The sequence below is a fragment of the Centroberyx affinis genome, unplaced genomic scaffold (genome assembly GCF_046629955.1).
Source record: "Centroberyx affinis isolate AG114_WGS23_722 - 3 ecotype Tasmania unplaced genomic scaffold, CSIRO-AGI_Caff_v1 ptg002707l_1, whole genome shotgun sequence".
In the NCBI taxonomy this organism is placed as follows: Eukaryota; Metazoa; Chordata; class Actinopteri; order Beryciformes; family Berycidae; genus Centroberyx; species Centroberyx affinis.
The window spans coordinates 93,560-120,895 of NW_027280882.1; the positions used below are offsets into that span (position 1 = coordinate 93,560).

At 40.9% G+C, this 27,336-nt stretch overlaps 2 protein-coding genes and 2 non-coding genes across 5 annotated transcripts; 1 reads left to right on the top strand and 3 right to left on the bottom strand.

Moving 5' to 3' along the window:
• Positions 1 to 37: 37 nt before the first annotated feature.
• Positions 38 to 111, bottom strand: trnan-guu (transfer RNA asparagine (anticodon GUU)). The gene has a single exon. It is a non-coding gene; the product is annotated as a tRNA-Asn (tRNA).
• A 2,001-nt stretch (positions 112 to 2,112) lies between these two features.
• On the bottom strand, positions 2,113 to 11,758 carry LOC139657543 (ceramide synthase 2-like). 2 transcript variants are annotated; one of them, XM_071535424.1, is made up of 11 exons: positions 11,632 to 11,758; positions 10,433 to 10,606; positions 8,926 to 9,043; positions 7,918 to 8,036; positions 7,072 to 7,129; positions 6,828 to 6,878; positions 6,430 to 6,522; positions 5,884 to 6,012; positions 4,046 to 4,155; positions 3,758 to 3,914; positions 2,113 to 3,610 (listed from the first exon to the last, which is right to left on the bottom strand). In XM_071535424.1, the coding sequence occupies exons 2-11, from the start codon at positions 10,597 to 10,599 to the stop codon at positions 3,392 to 3,394; spliced, it is 1,221 nt and encodes a 406-aa protein (XP_071391525.1). In that variant the 5' UTR covers positions 10,600 to 10,606; positions 11,632 to 11,758; the 3' UTR covers positions 2,113 to 3,391. The 2 variants fall into 2 exon arrangements, with proteins under 2 accessions (XP_071391525.1, XP_071391524.1); XM_071535423.1 differs by having other exon boundaries at positions 11,597 to 11,736.
• On the top strand, positions 2,974 to 3,046 carry trnar-ccu (transfer RNA arginine (anticodon CCU)). The gene has a single exon. It is a non-coding gene; the product is annotated as a tRNA-Arg (tRNA).
• Positions 11,759 to 17,771: 6,013 nt separating the features above from the next.
• LOC139657547 (cortexin-1-like) lies at positions 17,772 to 18,047 on the bottom strand. The gene has a single exon (XM_071535428.1). It carries the CDS (start codon positions 18,045 to 18,047, stop codon positions 17,772 to 17,774), a length of 276 nt encoding a protein of 91 aa, XP_071391529.1.
• Positions 18,048 to 27,336: the final 9,289 nt, after the last annotated feature.

A 27,336-nucleotide genomic window follows, 5' to 3' on the forward strand; every position in this document is an offset into this window, starting at 1 on the left:
CATAATAAAATATCAAAGAAATTAAATAAATTTCTGTCGTCCCTGGGTGGGCTCGAACCACCAACCTTTCGGTTAACAGCCGAACGCGCTAACCGATTGCGCCACAGAGACAACCGTACATTGACCTACACAGAAAGCTCATTTGATACTGTGTATTATAAATATTACTAAGCAGATATTCACTGATACTGATACCATTCACGACCGATGCGTTATCGCCCCCTTGTGGTACAACGCGCTCATGGCGCCGTTGAATACACGAAGGATACAATACATTTTACTTACCAAACAAGTCGACGCAAAGACAAAATATCGCCAAATGGCCGCCTTCTTTGTCCTTTCAGTCTTCTCTATAACGTTACAACATAACTTACCGTTTGTTGCACTTACGGATTGTATTAATTAAATGTTGCTAGCTGATGTTGACCATTTAACGTTAACTGCCTGCAACTCGTGCTACGGCCCACAAGTAGTCGAAAGATATTTACTATCCATGTAAAAACATTTATGGTTCGACAATAATGTCAAGTCGAAATTTAGGTGAGCCGCCTTGTGTCTTCAACCAACGTTAAACTGGTAAAACCTAGCTGCTAACGCTAACACTCGCAACTTTACCTTTAGCATCTGGAAAGGTGTTGGGGAATTCATACAAGACCACTCCAATTCTGCAAAGAAAGGCACGTTTAACCAAATCTAACAAAACATTGCCCTAATTGTGTGGTATTGCCGCATAACTTGCAGCTGACGGGGAAAGACAGCGAATTAAATCGCGAAAACACCATCCCGACGATGGTTGCACATGTTCAGCTGTGCAGATGTGCCGTTCAGAAAATGTATCACGTGTCACACTGACGCAAGTGGAATGGGAACGGGCGAGTCCTTTATGTCGAAGTAGAATATTTAACGTTACCACTCATCAAAATAATTTAGACTTACTTCTACACCTCCATTATCACGTAATATGGGGCTGTAATTGTGTGTTTTCTTTCTGTCGCAGGTAGGCCATGGACATAAAGATTATTAGTGGCGCCTCATCAGCATTAGGGCCGGCCACCAGATGGCGCTGTGCAGACTGTAGCTTGCTCGCATGCTCCAGACAGATACCGTGAAATTGCGCCCCCTACTGGTAAAAAATAATCAGCTCTCTGAAAACGACGGGACGTAATGTGCATTTATCAGCTTCAGTAAAACTAGATAAAACTAGACTTTCTGTTTCCTGCTAACTAACTACTAATTATTAATTTGCCAAAAGAGCTAACCATGAATCATGTGGATTATTTGACCACTCCTAGTGTGAGATTACTGCCCTATCACACGAACGTCTTTGTGAAGACGAGTGAACTTCACTGGTGAGTAACAATAACACATTATAATTTAACTAAATGGTTTGCCTGCTATATATGGAGAGTGCACTGGACGTTTGGTGGTATTGATCTGGTAGTAAGTTAGTCTTGGTGAAATCAGGTCTGGTTATGGGTTTATTAGCTGCATTGGTTGATTGGTCAGCGTTGGTGGTGGTGTGGTTTTAGATGTGGAGTATATGGGAGATCACTACTGGCATAAAGGTCTTCATGATAGCGTGCATCTGTCTGTCACGCCAGCTTTGTGTGTGTGTGTGTGTGTGTGTGTGTGTGTGTGTGTGTGTGTGTGTGTGTGTGTGTGTTTTGTCCTTTCCAGTGTTGTCGCTGCAAATTATATGCCAATGGTATGACACCTTCCCTTTGGAGGATACTCTGACTGAATTAATTTGTTATAAAAGAGTATTGGCTATAAAACAATAACTTGAACACAAAGGATGCTTGTTACCATTGTGGTGCTATGAACATAACCTATTTATCAAAAATGGTATTTTCCCATGCACTAAGAGCAGGGCGTGTTGAATGTGGCAGGCTGGTATCACATCTACAGTGACCCCTAATCCAAACTGGCCAGCTGATACTGTGCTCTGAGCTGCTTTCCATTATGCATGTAGAACCATGTGTGTAACTTAACGAGCATAAAAAGACAGATTTCCATAGCAATAGATAATTAAATTGCTCTTCTTCATTTTAATAGGCAAAAATATAGGCTCAAAAATGATAACTGTAAAAGAATGAATAGAATTCAGGCATTATGTAAGACAATATAATAGACCATTATTGTTGCAATAGGTCTAGCTTTTATTTTATTAGGCAGTACACACTAGTTTCTCCCTAGAGAGTGCCTGTATGATTCAAAATCACAGAAGATGGTTGATGAAACAAGATTGTTATTGAAAATAGTGTCAAAACTATCATGTCAATAATCATCACAACATAACATTTGTCTTAAATAGTGAAATGAGGACTTTATTTACAACAGTTAAATAAATGTATGTGACCGTTTCATTATTTTACATTATTGAACAATGATTTGTGTCTATACCGTAATCTACATCAGGTCCCTCGTTCTTGGTTTACTATTCTGCTACAGCTTAGTTCAAATCTTTTTTTCTTTTTATTTTCTTTTTTCAAACCTGTACTTAGCCAACTTGCTGACTGACAAACTTTTGACAAACTTTTGTGCAAAAATAGTCTGCAATGTAGGCTACAATGGAGTACAGCACAAGCAGGCAGACAGGCACTGAACTCACTCTGCATGATGAACTTATTAAGCACAAAGGTTGCCATCCCAAGCCAATTTTTTTAAGAGCATGGTGCTCAGGGAAAAAAAAGTATAATTCTTGAACACACAAACTCTGATTCTTCACATTTTAGCCAGAGCCACCAGTCAAAAGAGTGTGACCAGGTTCATCTTCATGTGCCATACAACTGCTGCTTAGATACAACTAAGGTTAGGTTGCCCCAAATAACATCACCAAGCTGAGATGGTTCATATTCTAAAAAATCAGACAGCATAGAATCCAAAGTCACTTAACAAGGAAAGATGGTATGAACATTGCTACCAGTGCACACTACCTTGTGTAAACTGAGTCTATCTGCAGTGTTCCCTGTAGCCCCAGTGGCCTAATGGATAAGGCACTGGCCTCCTAAGCCAGGGATTGTGGGTTCGAGTCCCATCTGGGGTGCATGTCAGCAGAGTGGCGCAGCGGAAGCGTGCTGGGCCCATAACCCAGAGGTCGATGGATCGAAACCATCCTCTGCTAAGCATGTTCTTTTCCGCAGCCTTCTAGTGCCATCAGCTATGTGTTGAATCTGGTATTAGCAAGTGACTCAGCCCTTCACTCATCTAATCCCTTTCTCATTCAGACATGAAGCTGAGTGGCACAAGCATGCTGGACCTGTAACACAGAGGTTGAAGGATCAAATCCATCGTATAGTATTCACTACTTAATGGCTGGCTTAAAATTCAGTGGGATAGCAGAACTGGGGCTAAACTGTTAAAAATGATGAAGTGCGCTGCTACCCAGACTTCACTGAGCCTTCCGCATTCTGTTAGCTACAGAGGCCCTGTGGTTGGTCAAGTTATTTAGGACACAACTGTTGGTCAGCATAGACAGTTTGGAGTTAATGGTGTCTTTGCTCTTCTCCCAACAATTATCTCCTCCTTTATCCTTTTCTTCCTCTCCTCCTTTGTCCTCCTCTTCCTCCTCCATCTCACTCTCCTCATCGCTGCGTTCATCTTTGTCCAGCTGAAGGCAGAAGTACATACAAGGCTTAAAATGTATGACAGAGTTAAGAAACTATGAAAATGGGTGTATCATTTAAAATATTGGATGCTAAATCTAAATTACATACTGGCTGTTTATATTAAATGATTAAATGATGCTAATTCTCACCTTGCCCAAGAAGAGGAACTTGTACGCCATGCGTAAGATTAAGTACGCCCAGAAGATGTGAAGAGCTTGCAGCACTATCAGTAGGATGTTGAAAAAGTAGTAACCGACGAAGGGTTCAAAGACCTCCATGGACAGTACTAGGGTGGTATGGATGATTCTAGAAAACATCAAAGAAGTTTATTTAAGTTTATTAATTAAAAAAAAAGTTAATTCATATGTTCTTTCAAAGCATTTTATCACCACTAGTGTAGAACAAAAATGGACAAACCTCAATAGAGAAAACCTTACTTGCTGGGGAAAACCACCAGGCGAGTCACAAGGAAGACCAGAGCAAACACAATGAACAGTGTGTCACACGTTTTCCTCCAGCCAGTACCATAGTTGAACATCTTGGCAGACTGCAACAATATGAATGACTGAATTGATTAAAGAAGCAATACAAATCACAACGGAATTACCTTCCAAAGCTAACTAGAGAAGTTATGAGCCAAGCTGAAGACTTAATGTAATGAGGCTTAATGTCGGTTGTATTCATACTCTATTGGTGATGAAAAAGGATGATAATCTGTCTGACATCCCTGTCTGTAACAGGGGCAGTTTGTTTCTCTAGTACAGACCAAAGCAAGATACATGTTTGCAATGTTATCAGCATCATTGGTATGTGTTTTATTCTTGACCTTGGCACATGTTGGCTTTCACATCTCTTATTGAGTTCAAGAATCTAGGACACCTTAGATTTTTTAAATATTTCTTAACCCATTTCAAATGTTAACCGCGTGTTTTGTGCAGGTAAATAAAAGTCACCTCTAGCTGCAACATTGCCTGTAGCGATCAGGACTCAGTCACAGGACCTGCCTACCGAGCCAAGTTCATCATCCTGCAGGCCACTACAGAGATCTCAGTGTAGATACTTATTCCCTCACATTCGCCTCAATCCCAACGCAAACCTCTGGCCCATGGAAGCTTAAGCCGGGTTGTAGCTTCCCTGGTCCTCCAAATCTACCTTGTTCCCATCTTTTCTCAAAATGGTGACATGCTATAGAGACTAATCCTATTTTTTAAATGACATTTAAATACCCAATATCCCTGTTTAGCTATGGCTGTAGTAGCCCTAGTCTGAATGTAAGACACTGGGGTCCAAAGTCCAGTCAGGGTTGCATGAAAGCAGAGTGGCACAGCATAAGCAAGCTGAACCCATGACCAAGAAGTCAATGGATTAAAACCATACTCTGCTATGCATATTTTGAACTACAAAAGGAAATGACCGGGTTCCGCACATACGTATCCTCTTTGCACGTTAAAATGTATTTTGTCAACGTTTCGGTACAGAGACCTTTCTCAAGACAGTGTAAATAAGACAGTGTACATATCACCCTATATATACATATCAGTAACACCTGTGGTGTGGGTGGAGTTCAAGTTGTTTTTGGTTCACTTTGTTTCTTTATTTTTTATTTTCTGGTTTCTTTTGAGTAGGCCTATTCTTTTTTCAAAGTACCCTTATGTCTCAACTAATATGTATGTATGTCTGTATGTATGTATGTACAGTACTGTGCAAAAGTCTTAGGCACATGTAAAAAAAACATCCATAAAGCAAAGATGCTTTCAAAAATAATGAAATGAATATTTTCTCCATCCATATCAAAGAAATGTACTATAAAGAGCAGTCTACTGAAACGCCAATGCAGAAAACAAATGAACATCAATGCAGAAAACAAATAAACATCAAAGATACATTTTATATAAAAAAAGCTAGGGTGCCTAAGACTTTTGCACAGTACTGTATGTATGTATGTACACTGTCTTATTTACACTGTCTTGAGAAAGGTCTCTGTACTGAAACATCGGCAAAATAAATTTTAACGTGTAAAAAGGATATGTTTGTGCGGAACCCTGTCATTTCCTTTAACTTGATCTATTTGTGGGTTTTGGATTCCTGCACCACGGCCCAGGAGACAAGCAAGGTGTGTGCTTTATTCCTCTTTTTCTCTATTTTGAACTACTAGCCACCATTACATAATATACACTTGGTATTCACAAAATAGTGTATATGCATGTGAAAACTAGACTACTTCCAGCCTTTAGGGACGCATGACCAGTGTGTTTTACGTGAGACTGCATGTTACCTCTAGCAGGATGTCAGAGGAGTCGTGAAGCAGCATGACCAAGGTGCCGATACGAATGTAGTTGGCACAATAGGAGAAACTGAGCAGGAAGATGGTGGCAAAATGGTGGATCACCTGTTCCTTAAAGTCCTGGCAAAGCGAAAAAAAAAAAAAAAAAAAGTATTAAGTGAAATAGAATGACCTTCACATGTCACTCCCTTTTAGGTACATTTTGACCGAAGTCAAATGACAGAATTTTTTAAGTGTTGGTGATTTATCAATGATCCTTCATTCTCCTCTTTTACCGGTCATATCAACTAGTCCCCTGCTGTTACAGTCACTCATTAACCATGTGCAGAGTAAAGTTTATCATTAAAGCGGAAGTGAAGTTAATGCAAATCATCAAGTATGAAATACGACCAGGCTGAAGCTAACATACCATAACACCTTCAGTTATGCATTTCTCTAAAGGCAAAAATGGGCAACATTGTGAGGCAATGTAGATGGGCAACTTAGGAGTGAGTCAGTTCTGTTACATTTCCAGTAAATGAATGTTGAGCCCCTCACCTTCCTCTTGATGTCCACAGAGACCCGGAGGAGCAGAGAGCAGTAAAAACCCAGCTCCAGCATGTAGTACCAGTAATGGGCTCTCTCCATTGGCTGTAGATGAAGCATTGATCGAACCTCAGTACAAATTAATTCAAAAACACCTGAACATTTCAGTACTGATGGCAGCAGTTATACTTATAACAGCAGGAGAAGACTAGACTCAAATGCACAGCTCAGTATTAGCAGATTCCACATAAAACATTCTCATCATTGGGGCTGTGCAGATTTTAATGTAGTCTTGTGTTACCAGACTTTCAAGTTTCTTGAGCAAAAGAAAGACACGACTGAGACATTTTAATAAGGCACGCTCAAATAATCCAAAGCAATGAGATGAGGCAGCTCAGTGACATCCTCACCTGCAGTGGATAATGCCTCCAACATTCCCCGCGGTCCCAGAACCAGGGTCTCTGTAGAGGGGAGAGGAAGAAATGTGTTGTGCTGTGCAGGTAGCTTACAAAAGAATATCAGTAGAAGTCAAAGAGTAAGTTATTGGATTATAATGATCACCTCTGATTCACTGACGAATGATGGAACAATAATAGCATTCTGTTACTACATTATATGTATAGCTTAGTAAAGCTTTTTGAAACTAATACTCACATCAATCAAGCACGCCAGTCCAGCCAGGAAGGCTATGAGGTAGAAAAAGAACCTCCAGCTGCAAAATGATACAGCATTTTAGAACAACATTAAAACAACGGCCACTTTAAAAATTAGGAACAGATGTAGGAAAAACCCTTTGACATTCAATGCAACTTCAGAAGACAAAGGTAAAGGTAAGTGACTTGAACAATAGTTTGGGGTTTCCAAGGGTTTTTCCCAAATCTCTCTACATGTTGCAGTGGGTTGTCAAGGAAGTTGTTGAGGAAGAAATGGAAAAGTACCTATACTGAGCAACATTCTTATATGCTCACTTAATGTATCCTTTGACTCATATTTACACCTTAAGTGCCTAAAACTCAAGAATACTGAATCTGCCTCACCATTATAACTCTAAAAGTAACATCTTGTGTGTTTCTCACAGAACTGTGAGCCTGGAATGTGCAAATGTCCAAATGTCATAGAAAACACTGACCAAGTGGCCTTGGAAAAATAATAATTTGTCTTGTAGAAGAAGGTGGTCACCTCTTATTACACATCTCCTTAAAGTACTAGAACTATAAATACCACTGGTTGTTCAGTCTTGTTCATATGACCTTATACATTTTGACCAATAGCTTTATTATATTCTATCAATATTAACATAATCATGAATATTCAAGACTATAAAACTCTTTGTAATCATCCAGATTTTGAGTTCCTTAGCTCCCAACCTGCAGACTGAATAAACCTGTCAAACTGCCACTCTCTCATCCTGAGTTTTCTTCCACAAAGTGTTCTTGCGAGGAGGAAACAACAATGAAAGGCTTGTGGTCGGCACACCGCTTTAGTAGAGAAAGCACTCACGCCGCTTCACCAAACTTCTTGGTGTGGCAGGGCCTGTCTTGGTTTCTGCGAAGACGGAACCAGGTCTCGATCTGCCTCTGGGTTTTGCTGCACAGCGACATCAAACTAACAATCTCACTCTGAAACACCAATGCAGCGGAGGAATACATGAAGCAGAAAGTGATAATGGGAGAATATTGATAGAGGAAATAGAATGGCAGACACAAAAGAGGGAATGACAGAGGGGAGAAAGAGAGGAAGACAGAGTATATTACTCATCATTGAACCATCTCACCTCTACCATCCACTAAATGAATGCTTATGTTAATTCACATAAAATCTTGCAACTATAGTAGCAAAACATGGAATGTCAGATCAGCAGAAACGGTTTTCTGTCTTTCTGGTGTTTGTGATGACTGTTGAAACAGGTTAAAGCACTCATGCAGGTTTTAAACAAACAGCCCCACTGGGATTAATTACATTGGACTATACTGTACATGGTGTAGTAAAAACCTTTTTTTATAATAGGTCGTATTTTGTGTTTTTAAACCTTATTATCAAGCATTAACATGTTCTGGTAACACTTCTGGTTTATGTGTGATGAAGATCATGAGCTGGATTTAAGCTGTGAGAGTTCGTAGCACATGCCTCACCCTAGGCCACAGAAAGACTGTAGTGTGGTAATGAGCAGACACACACATACACACACAATACTGCCATTGATAACGTGTGTGAGCTTAAGTGTATGTCTTCTACATTGCATGTGTTGGTGTGTATTCCCCCAGGCCTGGTTTTCCAGCAACAAGGATGTGTTATCTTTATTGCCATCACAACAGTCATGTTATCCTGCAGCACCTATTTTAAGAATAAGTTGAATGTGTGTAACTATATACAGATGTGAAGCAGAGTGTTGCTGAAAAAGAGCATGCTCAGTCAACCCTCCCTGGATAAAAGGTTGTAAAATAAAATCAGATGATAACTCACATGTTCTACCCTTGTGTGTATAATATGAGGCCTATTCATACTAACCTGTGACGGTTGTCTGCTTTGCTGGGTGTAAAAGGACTCCAGCTTTGGGGAGGGGGCAGCAGTCATTTGCGGTCTATTCCTAACCCCCAAACACCTGCCCATGGGAGGGGCAAAGAACCTAGGGGCAAGGAAAACAAAACACAGCTTGCACAAATGATGATATAGGACCGACTGTGGGATAGCCATGTGCTGCACTATAGTTGTTTGTTGTTGTTTGTTGTTAAACCAGCAAACCGTTTAGAACTAGATTACCTGCAGGCTAACCAATCTATGTTAGAGTCAGCATCAAAGCAGTGCAATGTGTGTCTGTGTGTGTGTATTAACAGTAGTAACACTGATCTGTGTTTTAACTGGCTTGAACATTTGATTCCATCAACTCGGGGTGTAATCAACCAAAACAAAGCCTGAAGATGGCAGAGCAGCTCCGCAGATACACACAGACTATGATAGGCAATTGTTTGTGTGTGTTGTGTGTGTGTGTGGGTGGGGGGGCGTTGGGGGTTAGGGGGGTGGGGGGGCTGTTCCCTTGTTCCCTTTACCTGCTCCTATCCTTCTCATGCACCATTAGCTCCCAACACCTGCCCCTTTCTCTCTCTCTCTCTCTCTCTCTCTCTCTCTCTCTCTCTTCGCTGTCTTTAGTTTCTTTTTATATATTCTTTTCAAGTTGACCACTAGACTACATTTTGGAGATAATGTCAAAGTCAAATATAAAATTCATCAGATGAGGAAGATGCATTGCATGTAAACAGGATTATGTCCACTGCCTTAGTTTGAAATAAACTCCACTGAAAAATCCTTCACTTCGACAAGGACAAAGTAGAGTCCTACTTCTCTCTCTCTCTTTCTCTCTACCTCTCCCTCTCTCTCTCCCTCTCTATGCTTCTCTATGCCTCTCTCTATTCCCTAAAGGCTTTTTCTAATGATAACAATACCTGCCCTGCCAAAACACCTGCTCGCTGGCCCACAGCTCATATCCTCTTACAAATTCGCTGTCCTCCAATAGGGACTGAGCGCTGGTTTTTCAGTCAAATTGAGTCTTGGTTGTAGTTGGGAAATAGTGCATGACATTTTGGAATCTAGTCAAATAATACTGGCCTCTTGAATCATCACAACACCCGCAGCTCTGCTGCACCGGCAGATGGTTGTTCTTCTTCACAGAGGGACGTAGAAGTGGGTAATTTTTTCCATTAAGTCAGATAGGTGTTAATTCTTCAAAGGACTTTGTATACAGTATTCAATAATCATTCTGATGTATTGTGTGTGTGTGTGTGTGTGTCTTGGGTGCAGGGAACAGAGAAATAGACAGAAACAGGAAAAGAGAGAGAGAGAGAGAGAGAGAGAGAGAGAGAGAGTGAGATAGAGAGAGAGAGACAGTAACAGTACTAATGATGATAATGGTACTTCACATAAAAAAACACATTTTCCTCTGGTTTGCTGCCACCTATAAAGACCATGATATCCAAAACATCCAGAACGTTCGAGAACAGTAGAATCAGGTGCGTTTTACCTCTCAAACAGGTAGCGCAGGGCGACAAAGCCCAGTGCCAGGGGCAGAGCCAGCAGAAGGTCCCGGGGCCGCGGCCGGTCACAGTCCGCCAGCTGCTCCATGTCCTCCCAGGTCACTCCTGGAGGCAGCCAGTAGTCCTGCCTCCACACGTCTGGCAGCAGCTCCATTCTGCCTCTGATGGAGAGACACAGACAGGGGGGAGGGAGGAGGAAGAAGAAGAACTTTAAAACAGGAGTTCCCAAACAGGTAAGCCAGGGGCCCCCGGACCCCCGTCTACTATAGACGGGGGTCCGGGGGGACCCCTGTCTAGGTAGACTGTGGTTGTTAGATTTGATTTGGTACAGAATGGTACAACAGTTTATACTGTAGGCCAGGAGATAACAGAGAACAATCAGTCATATGTGATTCTCTTCGCGATATTCAAATGAAATATAAGTTGTATGAGTTCATACTAGTTCTAGTTTTGCTGGATGAACCTCTGGAACTTCCTCTTTCTTCCCCACTTTGGGAACCACTGCTTAAAAAGCCTTGTATATGCAGCTTGCCTGGTGTGTGTGTGTGGGGGGGAGGTTATACAAATGTGAAAGAGTGACAGACAGACAAAAAGAAAAAAAAAACTGTCTGCAGATTTGATCAATTTTGAAGGCCTACATAATTGGTCACGGCTACAAAACAGTTTTTACTCATATGATATCTGTCTACAAAAATGCCATCAAAATATCATGAAGAGTAAACAATTATAGTAATCATATAATACATTTTAGAAGAATACAGAAAAATGTATCAGCGAAACTTGAAACTATATATAATATCCTATTGGAATATTATATGAATATTATAGGCCTAATGATAAATAAAGTACACTACGGCCAATATAGTAAATGTATTATTGAGTGCCAGAGACACACTGTAGGTCCCTAAAATAATATATACTGGTACCATAGGAGATTAAAAATACCATTAAGCACGATAAGGGCACTATAAACACTATTGAATACTCCAGTCACACTAAAGTCCCTATAGAAATACACAATAGAAATATAACGGCTACTGATATTTCTTTGAGGTGATGTGTTTTTACTTGAAAATTAGGCTGAAAACAGAATGCAATGTAAAAAATATTCATTTCAACTGTGCATAATAACCCAACCAACTTGTACTTACTGTTGAAAGAAATGGTCTGCAGAGCGGCGACTCACCTGTCAGCTGCTCTAAGGAAACGAAGAATTGAACTTTCCTGAATACAAGTTAATAAAATACACCACGAACACGGAATTTATAGATTTCAGCCCGTTGGCTGGTGATGTGCTCAACTGCTACCATATCCTACCGACAACACTGGTATAAACTGAGCCGTTTGCTGATCACGGTTGAGCAGCGTCAAGTTAGCCAGAATAAAACAGAAACTTCCGGTTAGAACCTTCAAAATAATGGCCTTTAAATAAAAGTAATAGCCTTACTGATGCACGTTGCAACTTTTTTTGTGTGATCCGAAGTACCACAAGTACCAAAGAGGAAATAAAGAAAACAGTTGCAGAGAAACCTGTTGTAATATACGATGTTGTTTTTTTCCCAAAAAGTTATTTCACAGCATAGATACGCAGTAATACAGGCCTATATAAATGCCACATAAATCAGGATTGTCGGAAATAACACAGATTCAGTCATAGAACACAGACAAATTGGAGGAATGTCTGCTGCCTTCGAAAAGTCAATTTTAACCCATATTAGTGAGTCGACTGTTCTGCACACCCAGTACCTAATCATTTTTTTTACCCAGTAATAAATGAATGCTTTTATTTTGAAGGTAAAATCGCCTAGCTTCCGGTACTGTTCTGTCTATTTCTAGAGGGATTGATGCAGCTTCACGGTTGAACGGCTATAATAAAACACCCGGGGCGTCTCCTGCTCAGTTACTGACGATTCATACCCCATTAATTTCACCTTAGCAGTGGCAACAACAGAGATAAAAAAGGAATCAATAGGCGTCACTATTGTAAGTGATTATATTGAACAATCTGAGCAACACCTGTGTAATGACAAACACTAAAACGGTCTAAATGAGGTCTGTCATATAACTGTGTAACATGAGCCTGACTTATGTTTGACTTATGTCATAATAATAGATCAAATAATAATGATAGAGTATAATAGGCTTCAATGTTACCAGTCATTTCATACATTTAACTAATACTAAATAAACTAAACTTGGCCAAAAGTTTAGAAATCAGATGCCAGAAAATGGTTTAGTTACACTGACCACAGACTTTTCCCTGGTAACCACTGTCTTAGAAAGCAGTTGATGATCTCACACCCATAGCAACAGTCCAGGACATCTCCAGGACTTCAAAGTTTGTAAGTAAACACACCTCGCCAGGTAATTCTATGTGCATAGCCAGGCTGTCGCTTACTTAACTTCACTGAGCAAAACTACTGTCAACAAGGGCTCCATGTTTGAGTGTGTGTGTGTGTGTGTGTGTGTGTGTTCTGAAGCTGCATTTCATTGCACACCACAAACGCAGATGAAACACCCCCAAAACACACACACACACCTCTTAAACCCATACCTCACACACCAACTACCCCCCACCCCCACCACACACACACACAACACACTCAAATCCTCTCCACACAGCCATCCTTCCCTAACCAACAGACTGAGGCAGGCTGATAGTATTGTAGTGGCTGTGAGATAAGCAGGCTGACTCCTGTCTCCTGATAACATCACTACTGTCATGCAGATGGGCCAGTCTTCCTTTGTCATGCACATGTCAGCAAATAACAGACCTGTGTTCTGTGCGGATCATAGGTTTATTATTATAAATAAATATTGTAAAAGTAATAATGTGCAAAAACTGTATGTATGAGACTTAGTGTATATGTCTTTGTGCGTGTGTGTTTGTGTGTGTGTGTGTTGGTAGGTGCTGGGAGCTAATGGTGCATGAGAAGGATAGGAGCAGGTACAGGGAACAAGGGAACAAGGGAACAGCCCCCCCACCCCCCTAACCCCCAACGCCCCCCCACCCACACAACAGAGAGAGAGAGAGAGAGAGAGAGAGAGAGAGAGTGAGAGAGAGAGAGAGAGAGAGAGAGAGAAGGAGATAGATTTGTTTTTCAGACTTTTGAGAGATCAAAAAACCCACTGTTGGGCTACACATGACATATTTTGTATGTGTGTCTGTGTGTGTACATTTTGGCATAAACAAATATGATTTGCATTTGTCTGGGTGTGAGCTATGCATGTGTAATATGTATGCAGTCTGTGTGTGTGTGTGTGTGGGTTTGTGTGTGTGTGTGAGTGGTTTGCATTCTGTATGTTCCTGCCTGACATATGTACATGACATTGGAGAGACACACAGAGAGAGAGAAAGAGAGACATATTTGTTTCTGCTGATCAAACATGCCAATTAGGTCAGTGAATTGAAAGAGAAAGAGAGAAAGAGGGAGTGGAGGAGGACAGCGTTTGAAACAATACCAGAGGTGTGGCTAGTGGCTATGTGAGATGAAATAAGACAGTCAGGTTTTTAGCTGCTTTGCATCCTCCTCCTATCTTAAACATATACAGGTTGAGTCGCTGTCATCGACACAGTAGATATTTTATTTTACTTGCTGTGAGAATTAGTCCCATCTGCTGAGCCTACAACACCAGCTGTAGCTCTCTTTACTTAACATTTAGCAGGTACAGAAAAAATAATTATTCAGTTATATAATCAGAAATAAATGCAGTGTGAACCACAGCAATGGCATCAGCTGCTGGCGCCATCACTTATGGTAACAGAATACAAAACAATTTCTCCCATGCAAGTCAGGTGTGACTTGGTGTTTTTCTGTGATCCAACAATGTGCATTCATTATTTACACGCATGTGCATGTGTGTGTATGTGTGTGTTTGCATGCGTGTGTGTGTCTGTGTGTGTGATGGGAACTGGAGTGCCTTTGTTCTATTATCTAGTAACTCAATTGTCAGAAACCACTGAGGCACAAATCTGCCCTGCTAATTGCTGGACTAATGAGAGGGGTTTACTCTGCAATTCCAGCCATCTGTTGCAGTCCAATAAACTGTAAACAGCAGAAACAGTATCTTCGCCCAGTTAACAATATCTGTGTTAGCACAGTGGCAAAGTTTCAGGCTACAGAATATCTGGCTCTCACTTTGCCCTCATGAATTCCCCTTTTACTACCAATGGAACAACATGAATATTATGATTAGGGTTCCCTATACTCATGTGGCAGTATAAGTATATTGATTCATACAATGTTGAAAGCTAATGGCAGTTAAGGCAAAATTGAAATGTTATAATAGAGGTCATTAACACTGTCCTACGGACTATAAGTGGCTGTTGCCATTTTTTTGGTTATAAAACAGTCTATATTTCCAAAGCTAATATCAAAACAGCTCTTAGGGGAATGTACTGTGCAAATGGGCACTGTTACTAGTCCATCTTTCAGCTTGCTTAAATGAAATTTGAGTGAGTGAGAGCAGCATTATGCAGTTTGTCAGTTGTTTAGAACATTAAGAACAAGAACAAACAAGAACTGCAACTTTGTAACAATCCACTTGTTTCCTCACAGTGAAGAACCCAGCTGGAGCAGCAACTGGGTTGAGCCAACAGTAGTGAGTGGACTGGCTCATGCAGTGCTCAAAGCATCCAGAAGAGGTCATCAGCGAACAAGAGTGAGGAGCTCCTTGGTAGCATCGCTCCCTTTAATGCTTCACAGACTGAGGCAAGGGAGACGCACACAACCTGCCAGGAAAGGGTTTGATATTGATAGTTGAAGGAGAAACCCACTGATAGGCCCAACTGAAAAATGCACAGTCAGGAGATAAAATTGCACTTCATAGATGTACAACTTGAATTGCAGTAGTGTTTTTGGCCCATTTGAAGGCAATGCCATTGTCTGTGACACTTGAGTCATATATCATTGTTACCTAAATCAGATGGAATACCTCAAACTGTTGCTTGGTCTTTCTGCCACAAACAAGACGAAACAAGTGATGTCCATCGTTTGGAAAAGCATATCATAGATAGTGCAGTAGCCTCTTATGTGAGCTCTCTTTCTCCCCTCCAAACAGGCAGAGTGCTCTGATGAGGGTCTAAATCACTCAGCGTAAGGATATATTTCTTCTGGGGGGGTGATGTGACTCTGCGAGGGCTGATCCTCGTGAATTAACTGGCTGTGTCTCTTTACGAGCCTCCTATTGATTATTCGATTGATTTAATTTGCTCTAAATCTTGCTGATATTGATTTGAGGGCAACAGTGAGGACAACCTTCGCTCAAGTAAAAGTTTATGTGTGTGTGTTGTGTGCTGTGCTTGTATGTGTGTGTGTGTGTGTGCATATGTGTGTTTGTAGTATGTGTATGTGTTCTGCAGATTTCTTTCCAGGACGCTGATGGTTAAGTAATCAGACCTTATAAAAGCAACACAGGCAGACAAAAGCTTTTATTTCATTACAAAACCAAATGCCACTGTAAAGAAAACATTAGGAAAATATCTAATTTTCAAGCAGACTTACAAGCAAATACTGAGTCTACATCCAGGAAGCTGGACCATGTACAATAGTTTGGTATTTTGATAACAAATCAATATATCTATGAATCAGTAAAATAATATACCAATCATAAACTATTTATAAAGAGCTTTTTCAAAACCAAATTGCAAAGGGATTTACAATAAAATGAGGGCAGAAACAATATTACAAAACAATAAGTGGCAAAAGGAGCAGTAACATCATAGTATGAAATAGATAATAGCTTTTCTCATATTCCTAAAGGCACTGTTGAACAGATATGGCTGGTGGACTGGCTGGGGCCTAAAGGCAAACAGGATTAGGAGAAGAAATTGGTATACATGCATTTCATAAGTACAACTTTATATGACAAGTCTGCAGTCAGCGCTATGACCCTCCGCATTCAGCCTCATAAGCCTCTTAAAGGGATGGCAACATTAAATAGTAAACCCACAAATAAATGCATTGTGTTGTGTTGCCTTTTATGTATTATAAATCCTGACTTTTATGGTAGAACAAGATTGCATTTTAGGGCATAGAGAATGAAAAGAGCAATATGAATGGCAATATTAAAACTCTGTTTCAGCAACATTTGGGCACAGGTCTTATACAACAGAGGCTGGGAGTCCCTTTGGTCGATTAAAACTCATTTTACCTGAGGATCGTCTTAAAAGTGGTAGAAATGCCACACACAATATCCAGCATGGTTCACGGCTTAAAAAAAGAAGGTTTCCAGAGCAGATTTCACTTTATCGACAATGAACAGACAGAGAAACTAATATGACATCCTCTATATTTTTGGTTCAGCTGCAAAAAAACTGAAAAAATACATATAAAAAGCTGGATGTACCTTAGCTGTCATGCTACAAAGGCAAACTGTCATTTTCCCATTTAGGACAGTACTCTGACATATAATCAACAAGTAAAAGTTTAGAATCTCAGATCTTGCCTCTAAGTCTGTAATAATAGCGTATATTAGTTCTGTCTGATCTACTGCCATGTCCCTCCTAAACTCATTTAATCTCTCTTTTATTCAATCAGGATATCTCTTGCAGCAGCAGTGCTCTCTATTTATAATTCCCTCTGGGATTTGTCAAAACATTATAGAATTACAAAATGACATGATAAACAGAGTTCATTAAGTAATGCTGCAATGCTGATCTCTCTCTTCCTGCAGTGTTTGTCACTCTCCAAACTGCCGTCGAACCATCATACACCGCCATAAGTCTTCATCTGCACACATCCAATCCCTTCTTTTTATTAATTAGTAAGACGTATAAATGCTCTTTTGTATAACTGCTCCTCTTCTCTCTGCAATGCTGCATTTCCTCTGTATATTGCTGCAGTTTAATGCTTTCGATACAGAAAGCTCTAGTAGTTTCTCCAATTTTACAGTGTTTTGTTGTAACTGACAGTTGGCATTGCCCATCACCCCCACCACACACACACACACACACGTACACACACACACACATAGACATACACAAACAGAGAGAGAGAGAGAGAGAGAGAGAGAGAGAGAGAGAGAGAGAGAGAGAGAAAGAGAGAGAGAGAGAGGCATTCATGGCCTTGGGACATGGCTAGACTTTAGTCAAATTTGGTTTGGATGTTAGCGGGAGAACCAGTTTTTTCAACACCTGGAGATAGGCTTTGGAGATAGAAGGTTTTTGCATTGCGCTTTCAATATGCATCATCTATCCACCTTTCATAAAATCATAACTCCACCTTCAACTTCACAAAGCATCTCAACAGGGACATATTTACCTCTCATTCCACTCTTCTTCTCCCTCTCCATCACTCCCCCTCCACCCCTATCCCTCCCTTCCCTCTACACCAACGCGTAGTCGAACTGCCCCCTGTCCAGCCCCTCCTTATGGTCCGTCCACGACGATGCAGGCATGCTGCTGTAAGGGTCCAGTAAGATGCGGACACAGCGCACGAGCAGGAAGAGCAGCAGGAGCAGCAGGAGGCCCACGAAGCACAGGGCCGTCCCCTGCTCGGCGTGCCCCGCCATGGGCTGCAGCACCGCCGGGGCCCTGGGGAACCCGGGCGGAGCGGGGGAGGAGAATTCATAGTCCACAACCCAGTAGTTTGTGTCGCTCATCGTGGAAGTGAGGGGGTGTTTTGAAGATTAAAAGCACTTACTGTTTTAGATTGGGATTTCTTAAACCCGACCTGAAACCCGGAGGGAAATCACATGGTGAAATCTGACAGCCGTCGACAGAGTCAGCAGATTTACCTCAACCACAATATTTCCAGGTTTAGGTGAACAAGAAATGTTACACAGGGCAAAGGAAATGTTCCCGTAGAAAATGACAAAGGGCAAATCACCGGCGCAAATTAAAAAACTCCCTGGTGAACCGACTGGCAAGCTGAGGCATGCTCAGCGAGGTTTAATTAGATTGAACTGGCTGGTGTTCAGGTGTCCCTTCTCTCTCCCTCTCCTTCTCTTTCTCTCTCCCTCTCCCTCTCTCTCAAGGGTTCCTCCGTCAAGAGAAATTAACGATACAAAAGCTAAGGTCACGACTTCAACTTCAAATTGTCTGCGCAGTCCTCAGTGGCCACGGCAGATGTTTATTTGTCAATATTTTAAGTGTCATCCAATAGTGACCCTAGGGGGGCCTTTATTGTAATTACAAAGTGAAGGTTGAGAGGGAATATAAATCTTAGCTGAGTGGCTGAACTGATGTCCCACGGATCAATCAAAGTACTTGCAGCCTGGAAATGGTCCTTGTTGTGCTGCTTTAGAGAATGCCAGGTTGACTGTGACTGATCTTGTATAATATCTCCATCCTCATCTGGGGTCTTCAGGGAAACTCTTCATTCATCAGATCACCTAAGAGAAAAAGTAAAGACAACCCGCAACATGAGAAAGTGGCTTTCCAGCATACAGTCTTGTAAACATAAGGACAGTGGAAAACCACATCACACCACAGCATTTTGTTTGTTTCATACATATCCTCTCCATTCATCTGAGTGCTTCATGTGAGGAAAAACAACAACTAAGAGCAACTTCCCTTTCCTGAGCTCAGGTACAGTATGGCACAAGATAAATAAATCAGATGCCGATGACGTGAGAAAAGGATGTGGAAACCCCTTAGAGACTTGAAGGACTCTGCTGCGCTCTCTCGCGCAGAAATACTCTCCATAGTCTCTTTAATGGGCCGTGGAAAGGGAAGAGAAGGTCTCTTGCGCTAGGTGCACTCCTCAGTCAGCATATTCTATTCCAGGAGGCTTCTTCTCCCTCCTTACCAAGTTAATAGCTCCCCTGCTCTCTGGATGATGGGACTAAAGGGGCCATGCTACGCTTTAATAGGGGACTTGAGGACATAATAAAAGAAACTGTCTGCCCCGGTATCAATTATCAAATGGCCCGTGGTTATATTAGGTTGGACAGTTCAGGTAGCTGCATGTAAGGAAAGCTTGAGCTAAATGAACACGTCAGACTCAACAGTCAGGGAGAAGCGTAAAGCAGGCATGAAGTCTACAGGACAGGACAACATAGGGCCAAGTCACTGTCCATAAGTAGTTGGATAAACACAAACCATGTAGAGCAAGGCTACTAATGAATAGTATGAGGACAACAAATGATGTCTAGTGGTTGAAGTTACATTATTTTGATTCCTCTGTGTTGTTCCTACTTCTTGATGAATTTACCCATGATGGACTGCAACATCTTGTTTTTCCTGCATAGTGATTTTTAATTAAAAGTTATTATTATTGGACTGATTTTTATCAGCTGATACAAAACAAATAAAGATTATACAAATAGTTCAACCTGTATTTACTAAGGGTAAGTTGACCAAGCACTTTTGTAAAAAAAAAAATTCTGTGATTTGTTTTCTTCACATCTGCCTAAACTTATTCATATCTAGTAGCTGCCCAACTACAACCACAGTTTTCTGCAGGGGAGGTTGGCATTTGTGAGGCTCCACTTTCCCTTTTTTTTAACCCCACCACCCACCTTCCTCACTGGTCTGGGGAATCAAACAAAAGACTTTTTTTTTTTTATCACAAGCGTTGCTTAATTGTTGTTATCCAAAGGTAAACACAGCAGATGCTTTGGTCCATTCCACATCTGGGCTTTCAAACAGTGATCCAAGAAGTTACATTTTGATGTCACTCAAAACTCTGGAGATAAACCTAAGGTCATAATGAAATACAAACACCACAGAGCCAAGAACCAATGACAACTCAGTCGTGTTGAGAGGCAGAACAAATACAGCTTTGAAGAATATAAAAGAATGAGCAACAAACATCAATTTCACGGCTCATCGATCCTCATTGAGAGACCTGCTTCGGTTCCTAAGCAGCAGATAAATCACATTGCGGTGCCTGACCACATCTGTACTTGAAAAGATGGAACCTCTTAGACTGGATTTACACTGGCAGGAAAATAAACTGTGATTTTTAACTGTGCTGGACCCCAGATGTGACCTTTGCATCACAAGCAAAACATTGAGAAATGTCTCCAGGATCTGAATTTTTCCATTTAGAGAGAAATGAAAAGATCTGGGTTACATGAGGTAAAAAATAGATTTTCAGCACTGTAAGAAGTACCAAGGAGCCATGGCAATGAATTCTGATGACAGAGCACATGCACTGAAATTAAACATTTTTCATAGCTGGAATCCATTTATACCTGTGGATTATGGCAGGAGCTTTGTAAATGACAAATACTTCTCAAAATGAAAAAAATGTGGTGAAATTATAAACCTTGAAAGTTTGACTGCCAGGTTTAACAAAGCCAAAACCACCTACAGTTGAAGCATGGAGCTTTTTTGTCATCTAACATTTCTTATTGTATTTTTCATTATCTTATCTTATTAAAGGTAAATAACTTAATGTCGCAATTATTAACTTCATGCAACATTTGAATGTACATTGTCTTTTGCCTCCATCTCTCCTTTATCCCTTCCACTCCCCTCCTTTTAATGATCATCAATAACTATAAGACTGTAAAGAAATACAAATCTTGATCACAAAAATGGGGTGAAATCAGTTCAAAGATATGCATATTCAACTTTTATCTAAGAACTTGGGCAAGATATTTGTATCCCTTTGAAACACTGGTGATATGAATATTGTGAACCAATATAACCATATTATAATGAAAGGCATGGAGTTACACAAGGGCACAAAGTTATACACAGGACTGCTTGTAAAAGCGTAAGAACAAGGTAGTTTATGAATTAAGTCCATGGCCATGCATGACTTGACATAACAGCAGAATGCATTATCATCTTTATGGATCTGTCCAGTGAGCACTGACCACAGAAGTTCATTACATTCCAAAACACCGTTGTCGTATCGATACAAAGACAAACTGTAAAACGATTAGATTTAAAACTTACGTACCGGCTCATCTCTCTTTCAAATCTAACCGCAAAATGTGTGATCCTCACAGATAGAAATATATCTGCGGTGGAGCCTCTGCGCCGTCAAAACAAGTTGCAGCTGCTCGTCAGGACCGCGGACAGCGCCCGGTCTCCTCCGCCTCCTCTGTCTTTCCTCTCTCTCTCCTTACAGCGGAGCGGAGTTCAGGTGGGACGAGTCTCTCACACACCAGTCGGAGTGGGTCACACAGTCCGAGTTTGCCTTTGGGAGGGGTTTTAAGTAGGCCTAATCCCTGTTTGACAGGATCCGCCCGCCCGACCTCCACCACACACACACACACACACACACACACACACACACACACACACACAGAGTTATGCGTGTCCCTATATAGACTGTACACATAATCTTTTCGTTTGATTGAATAAAGCGCCGGGGGCCGTTATGTGGCTCTGTCATTATGTAAGAGGACTGGATGACAGACTGAAGGACTAAAGGGCCTTTCCAACGCCAGGGGCCAGCCAATATGGCACACACATAATGCCGTGGGAATGAAAACTTTTTCCTTTTCTTTTTATTTTAACAAATTTGCAATATAGAACTCCTACGTTTCTTTGTCCATGGGTTCATTCCAAGACTCATCGTATTTGTCATGTTAAAAACAATCCTTATGAAGAACTATAACTAGGCTACATATTGTATAGAACACATTAGAGCACACATTTAAGCACCTTGAGATTTCGTTGTATTTTAAAGTGTGCTATATAAATAAAATTCATTATTATTATTATTATTATTAGATAGAACACATTTTTACAAGGATTCTATAAAACATCACAGCAGAATGTTTGAATAGCCCTACACAAATTCACGTAGCCCCTAAAGAAATATTATTGGAGTATATAGTGATACCATAGGAGATATTTTGTACCACAGACACACTAAAAGACCCTATAGGAATACTATAGGAATATTATAGCAATTCTTAAAGTAATAAAGTTTCTTAGAATTCTCCTTATAAAGCCTGCATTCTAAATGAAGTACTTTGTTAGTCCATTAAACCATGCCATACAAATATACTGTATGTGCTTTTGAAAGTATGGCATCAGTAAGTTCTAGTGTTAGTTACAGCAAGAGTTAGTCTACTTTGCAAGAAATTACATGATCAAGATGTGGGACAAAACAAGCGACCTGATTACGTGCCTATAGCTAAGCTCCTGATACTGACTGTGAGAACTAATTAATTGACACAATTAAAACTCTACAAACAATAACACAGATTGAGGTCTGCACACAGGCACGTCTCCCCTGCCTGAGGCCACAGTGGGATCTCCCTGTAGGTTTAATTAATAGTCAGGATGGTAACACTGTCCTGAAGGGGGTCAGAAACACATCACACCAAGCAGGTAGCCCACTGGGATAATAACTGAGCCAACAGCTTAAAGGGCCAGGTAAATCACTGTCTGCTGCTTAGGTTCACGCTCTATTATTTAGCTATATAGCCCTTCATCACAAACAGAGAATGAGCCTAACTAGATCTAACTGATCAACAATCAAACATAGAACAGAATGATACAAACATGGAAGCAGAACAAACCTGTTCTACATAGCCTCGCACCATCAGCTTTAGACCCTCAATGCATGCAAGAAAAAACTCCCAAGAAATGGAAGAAACTTTGGGCCAAGTCAGAGACTGATCCCTGACCAGGACGGCTGAGCGTGCAGTAGGTGCCAGGACAAAACAGTGGAATGGACAGTAACATGGACAATGACAATGAGATTAGAAAACAGTTGAGGCAAAGAGAAACATAATGCGGCGGAGAGATGATGGGGCCATGGTTGGCACTGATGTCCACAGAAACAAGGGCAGCGCTGGAGTCCATAGCCAGATAGAAACACTGCATCAGAGATGGGACTTTGGCCAGCACTAAGGACTATAAGCTAGGGCAGCACCACTGTCCACTGCCAGGTAGAAACACTGTGTCTGAGGGAGAGGAAAGACAGACAGCCATACACACACACAGTTGTGCTCAACATGACCAACACACTCAGTCTGGACATGCAGCAACCAGGAGGCAGCCTTACACTGGTTTCCCAATGACAGATTTCTGTGTTAATACTGTCTAAGGTAGAAGAGACTGTGTCGGTCCTGAGCTAGACAATAGGGTTGGTCGTATGACAGTGAGAATAAATAGGTTTTGAGTTTCGGTTTCTATGATCTTTGTAGGATTCTACAGAATTAGCTGTCATTGCTTTTATGGATGGTACACTGGGAGGTCAAATTGTGGTTCAGAGAACATACCAACATCACACTAACAGTCAAAAGTGTGGACACACCTGATTGAATGTACTATGTGTTTTTTACACAAATAGTGAAGTTGATCCTATGTATGAATTTCTTTCCAAAGCCTTTGCCTTTCCATCAAGGCAAAGGGCGGCTACTTTAAATAATCTAAAATATAAGATAGTTTGTTTAACACTTTTTGGTCACTGCATAATTCCATTTGTGTTATTTCATAGTTTTGATGTCTTTACTATTATTCTAAAATGTGAAAAATAGTAAAAATAAAGAAAAATGTGTGTGTCCATACCTTTGGTAGTGTATATGAGATCTGGGTCCCATGTCAAGAAGAGACTGGATAGATAAAACCATCAGTCTTGTGATTCCTGACTTTTTGGGTGCCACCTACAGCTCTGGGCCTCTCTAAGTCATCATCCACTCTCTCTACAAACTATACCCAAGGGACCAGATGTTCGCTTGTTCATTCTGTCAATGCTGTGTATTGATCCCCTGTTCTGACATGTGTCAATATTGGTAGATATTGGCAAAAGTGGCATCATTCAGGACTCTACAGCACCCTGAGTACAAGTGAAGGTCTCCTTTTATATTTGAATCTCTGCAAGACTTTTCTAATTGTTTATTTGTTGGTGTAATAAAACACAAATTTTGTTCTGAAATGATGTTACATCTTACCAAACCATATCGTTTCAAACCAAAACGGTCATTAAAGAATACAATTGATCTGTAAATATCCAAATAAGCAATATGAGTCTCAACTGTCTTCAGCATTTTGAGTTCCAGGGCATTTTAGTAGTGCAAGGAATAAAGATACTAATAAGAACACTTGTTTACATAACGGTCTGCATACACAACATACAGTATAAAGCCTTTGTATTCTGTGGGTCAGAGCACAACATGCTATATACACTGTACTGTGCCATCAAGAACATGCTGTAATAACTCCTAGAAGTGGGTGAAAGAAACCGTATGCCTCCAAGGCCTTTCCTCTTACTCGGCTGTTGTGTTGGTGCACCCAGCTCTATTCATTCACATACAATAGGCGTGCTCAGGGCTCAGAGGCACATAACAGAGCCTCAATCCAGATGTTAATGGAGAATGCTTTCATCCTGTGATTGAAATGGCTTTGCTGTTAGTTTCACATCTTCTCATCTAACTTCTGGTAATAAACTTGACGAAACTTGGCCTGTAGAATGAAAAAAAATGCATTTGTGAACATTTGCTGCAAAAAACGTATAACTTTACCACTAATTTGCAAGCATCAATTTTTCAAACAGCTAGAATTTGTGTGAGGATGGACATTCATGTGTTTGTGTGTATATACACTATGGAATCCAGATATGCTTCAGTCAGTCTCCCAGAGAAGAGAGGAGACTTTGGAGGATTGAAGGAGGTTAGTTAGTATAAGGACGTCCCTAGTCATTCATCACAACAGACAGCTGTGGGATGGGGTCCCCTATATATTAGCCCTGTGTGTGAATCTACAGGCACGTGTTATTTAAAGCCTGATCCATCAGCCCTATACTGCCAAATCCATAGGTTTATCAACCAGCCTCAATGGCCGGACCCATGGGCATCTATCAAAGCATGTCAGCTTTCAAATGAGAAAACAAAGGACACAAACACAGAGTACAGTTTTTTCTTGTGCGCGCACGCACACACACACACACACACACACAATGCAAACAAATAAAAGCTGCTGACACCAAGAAAACCCAGACATAGCAAATCATAATACAGCACTCTTTATTCTCCGCAAACAGACATAAAACTGCTAGAAACAAAAATAGGAAATAAACTCACTTTAATATTTTTCTTTGGTCAACTCAAAGATAAAAGGATGGATGTATAAGTTAACAAAAACTTGGTAGGTTTTAGTCCAACACTGTTCAATAAGTATTAATAAGCATTCAAATTGTATACAGCATGGAGATATATCTTGTCATGTGGTAAAATATGGCAATATCCAGTCATTTTCAAGCAGACCTTGTCAGTCTGGGTTCTCCAAAAGCACCTTTGCGGGACCATTTTTCTTCTGATGGAAATGCTAGGACGTTCTTGGTAAACTGGACCCCTGGTCACTTGTTGTCAACCATGTTCTCCAACCTGAAGAACAGGTTGCCCCATTTCGATCAGTTAGGAAAAACTGATCTCATAAATATACATCGACAGACAAACTTCAGACGGACAAAATCTGAACGACAAAATTCTCACACAGATTGGTGCCTGGAGCACTACTGCATCTTGACTGAATACAAACTATAACACAAAAACCCACCCCACACTCCGGCTCAATTACAGACAATTTCTGATAAATACTATTGCAAGTTTTGACACTGCGTCTGTCTTTATGTCATGCATTTTTGTCAATGAATGCACTCTCCCATTGTTTGTGTTTCAGCATTGGAAGTGCATGTTTTATGGTTAGTGTTGCCCAGGTGGGGGTTTTTGCCTCCAGGGGTGACACATTCTACACAACACCATCTCTAGCAGGTTTCGGCATCACCGGTTGTCGCATGCCTCTCAAAAATTACATCCATGGAATGTCTCACATCGTCACCTCAAGCCGAGGACTCATGGCATAAAAAAACATTGCGCACTGTGAGCTCAAATGACACGCTGACAGGTGCTGTGAGAGCTACATGGGCTCCGAAATCACACTGTCAAAGCCGCTTCAACATGGACTCCTTAAACCATTCCTCCTATAGCCAATACAATCACAGGCCATGTGTCATAGATACAAGATGTGCTCAATTTATGAGCCACTTCATATTAAGTTCTGTTGGTACAATGTGGGCACTTCACATTTCAAGACACAACCTCTCTTCACAAGCATGGTCATGTTTTATAGGTTCCTGAACTAGTCAAGTAAAGAGAGGTACAGTACAACCATATTGTGTTCAGTCTCCGCTGACCTGTGAGCAGAAACACACACGGTCAGACAAAATAATAAAAAAATGGCAATAACAGTCAACACAATACAGCAATGCACCGTTCTCATCTGCAGCTCTCACCCTGTGTGCATTACCGTACATTACAGTAAACTAAACAGTTCAGTAAACCCGACGGAACTGAAAAAAAGTGCAACACATGAGATGGCAAATGACCCTCATATGATGAAGCTGCCGTGATGACAATATCTGACTGTGGTCCCTCCCTAGCTTACAAAGAAGCAGTGCTAGACATATAGTATATTTACAAGGAGTTAAATGTTTATATTAATATGTAGATACAATATGTTTCTTGTTGAAGACATACGACAGAATGGACCTTGAACACATTTTTATATCCTATATTCTATGATTCCATCTCACCTTACTTGTTTTTGGCCTTTGATAAAAGGTCTAGTCACAGATGTGGATGGAGAGATGCAAGAGAGAATGAGGGAAATAGCACAGGCTCCTCTTCTACAGTCAGTTGGTGAAAACATAAGTTTCCACTCGCTCCCGAGCCGTCGTTGGCTTGTATTGTGTCCAGACTTCACTCAGTACCCGGAAATGCAAACACTGAGCTATCCAGCGCAAGAGATTACACACAAGTATCGGCACCATCCAGAGCATACAGTGCACACACACAGATTTGTATGGAATTGTCAGATGGTTTACCTCCGTGTTCATCTATGTTTTCATGCTTGCATGTGGTCGAATATATACATTTGCACATGAATCTTCTTGTTGGTAATGGGAGACTGGATTCAGCAGGAGTGTGCGCACTGCCCTCGGACATGCGTGCGTGTGTGTGTTATGAGTATCGGTAT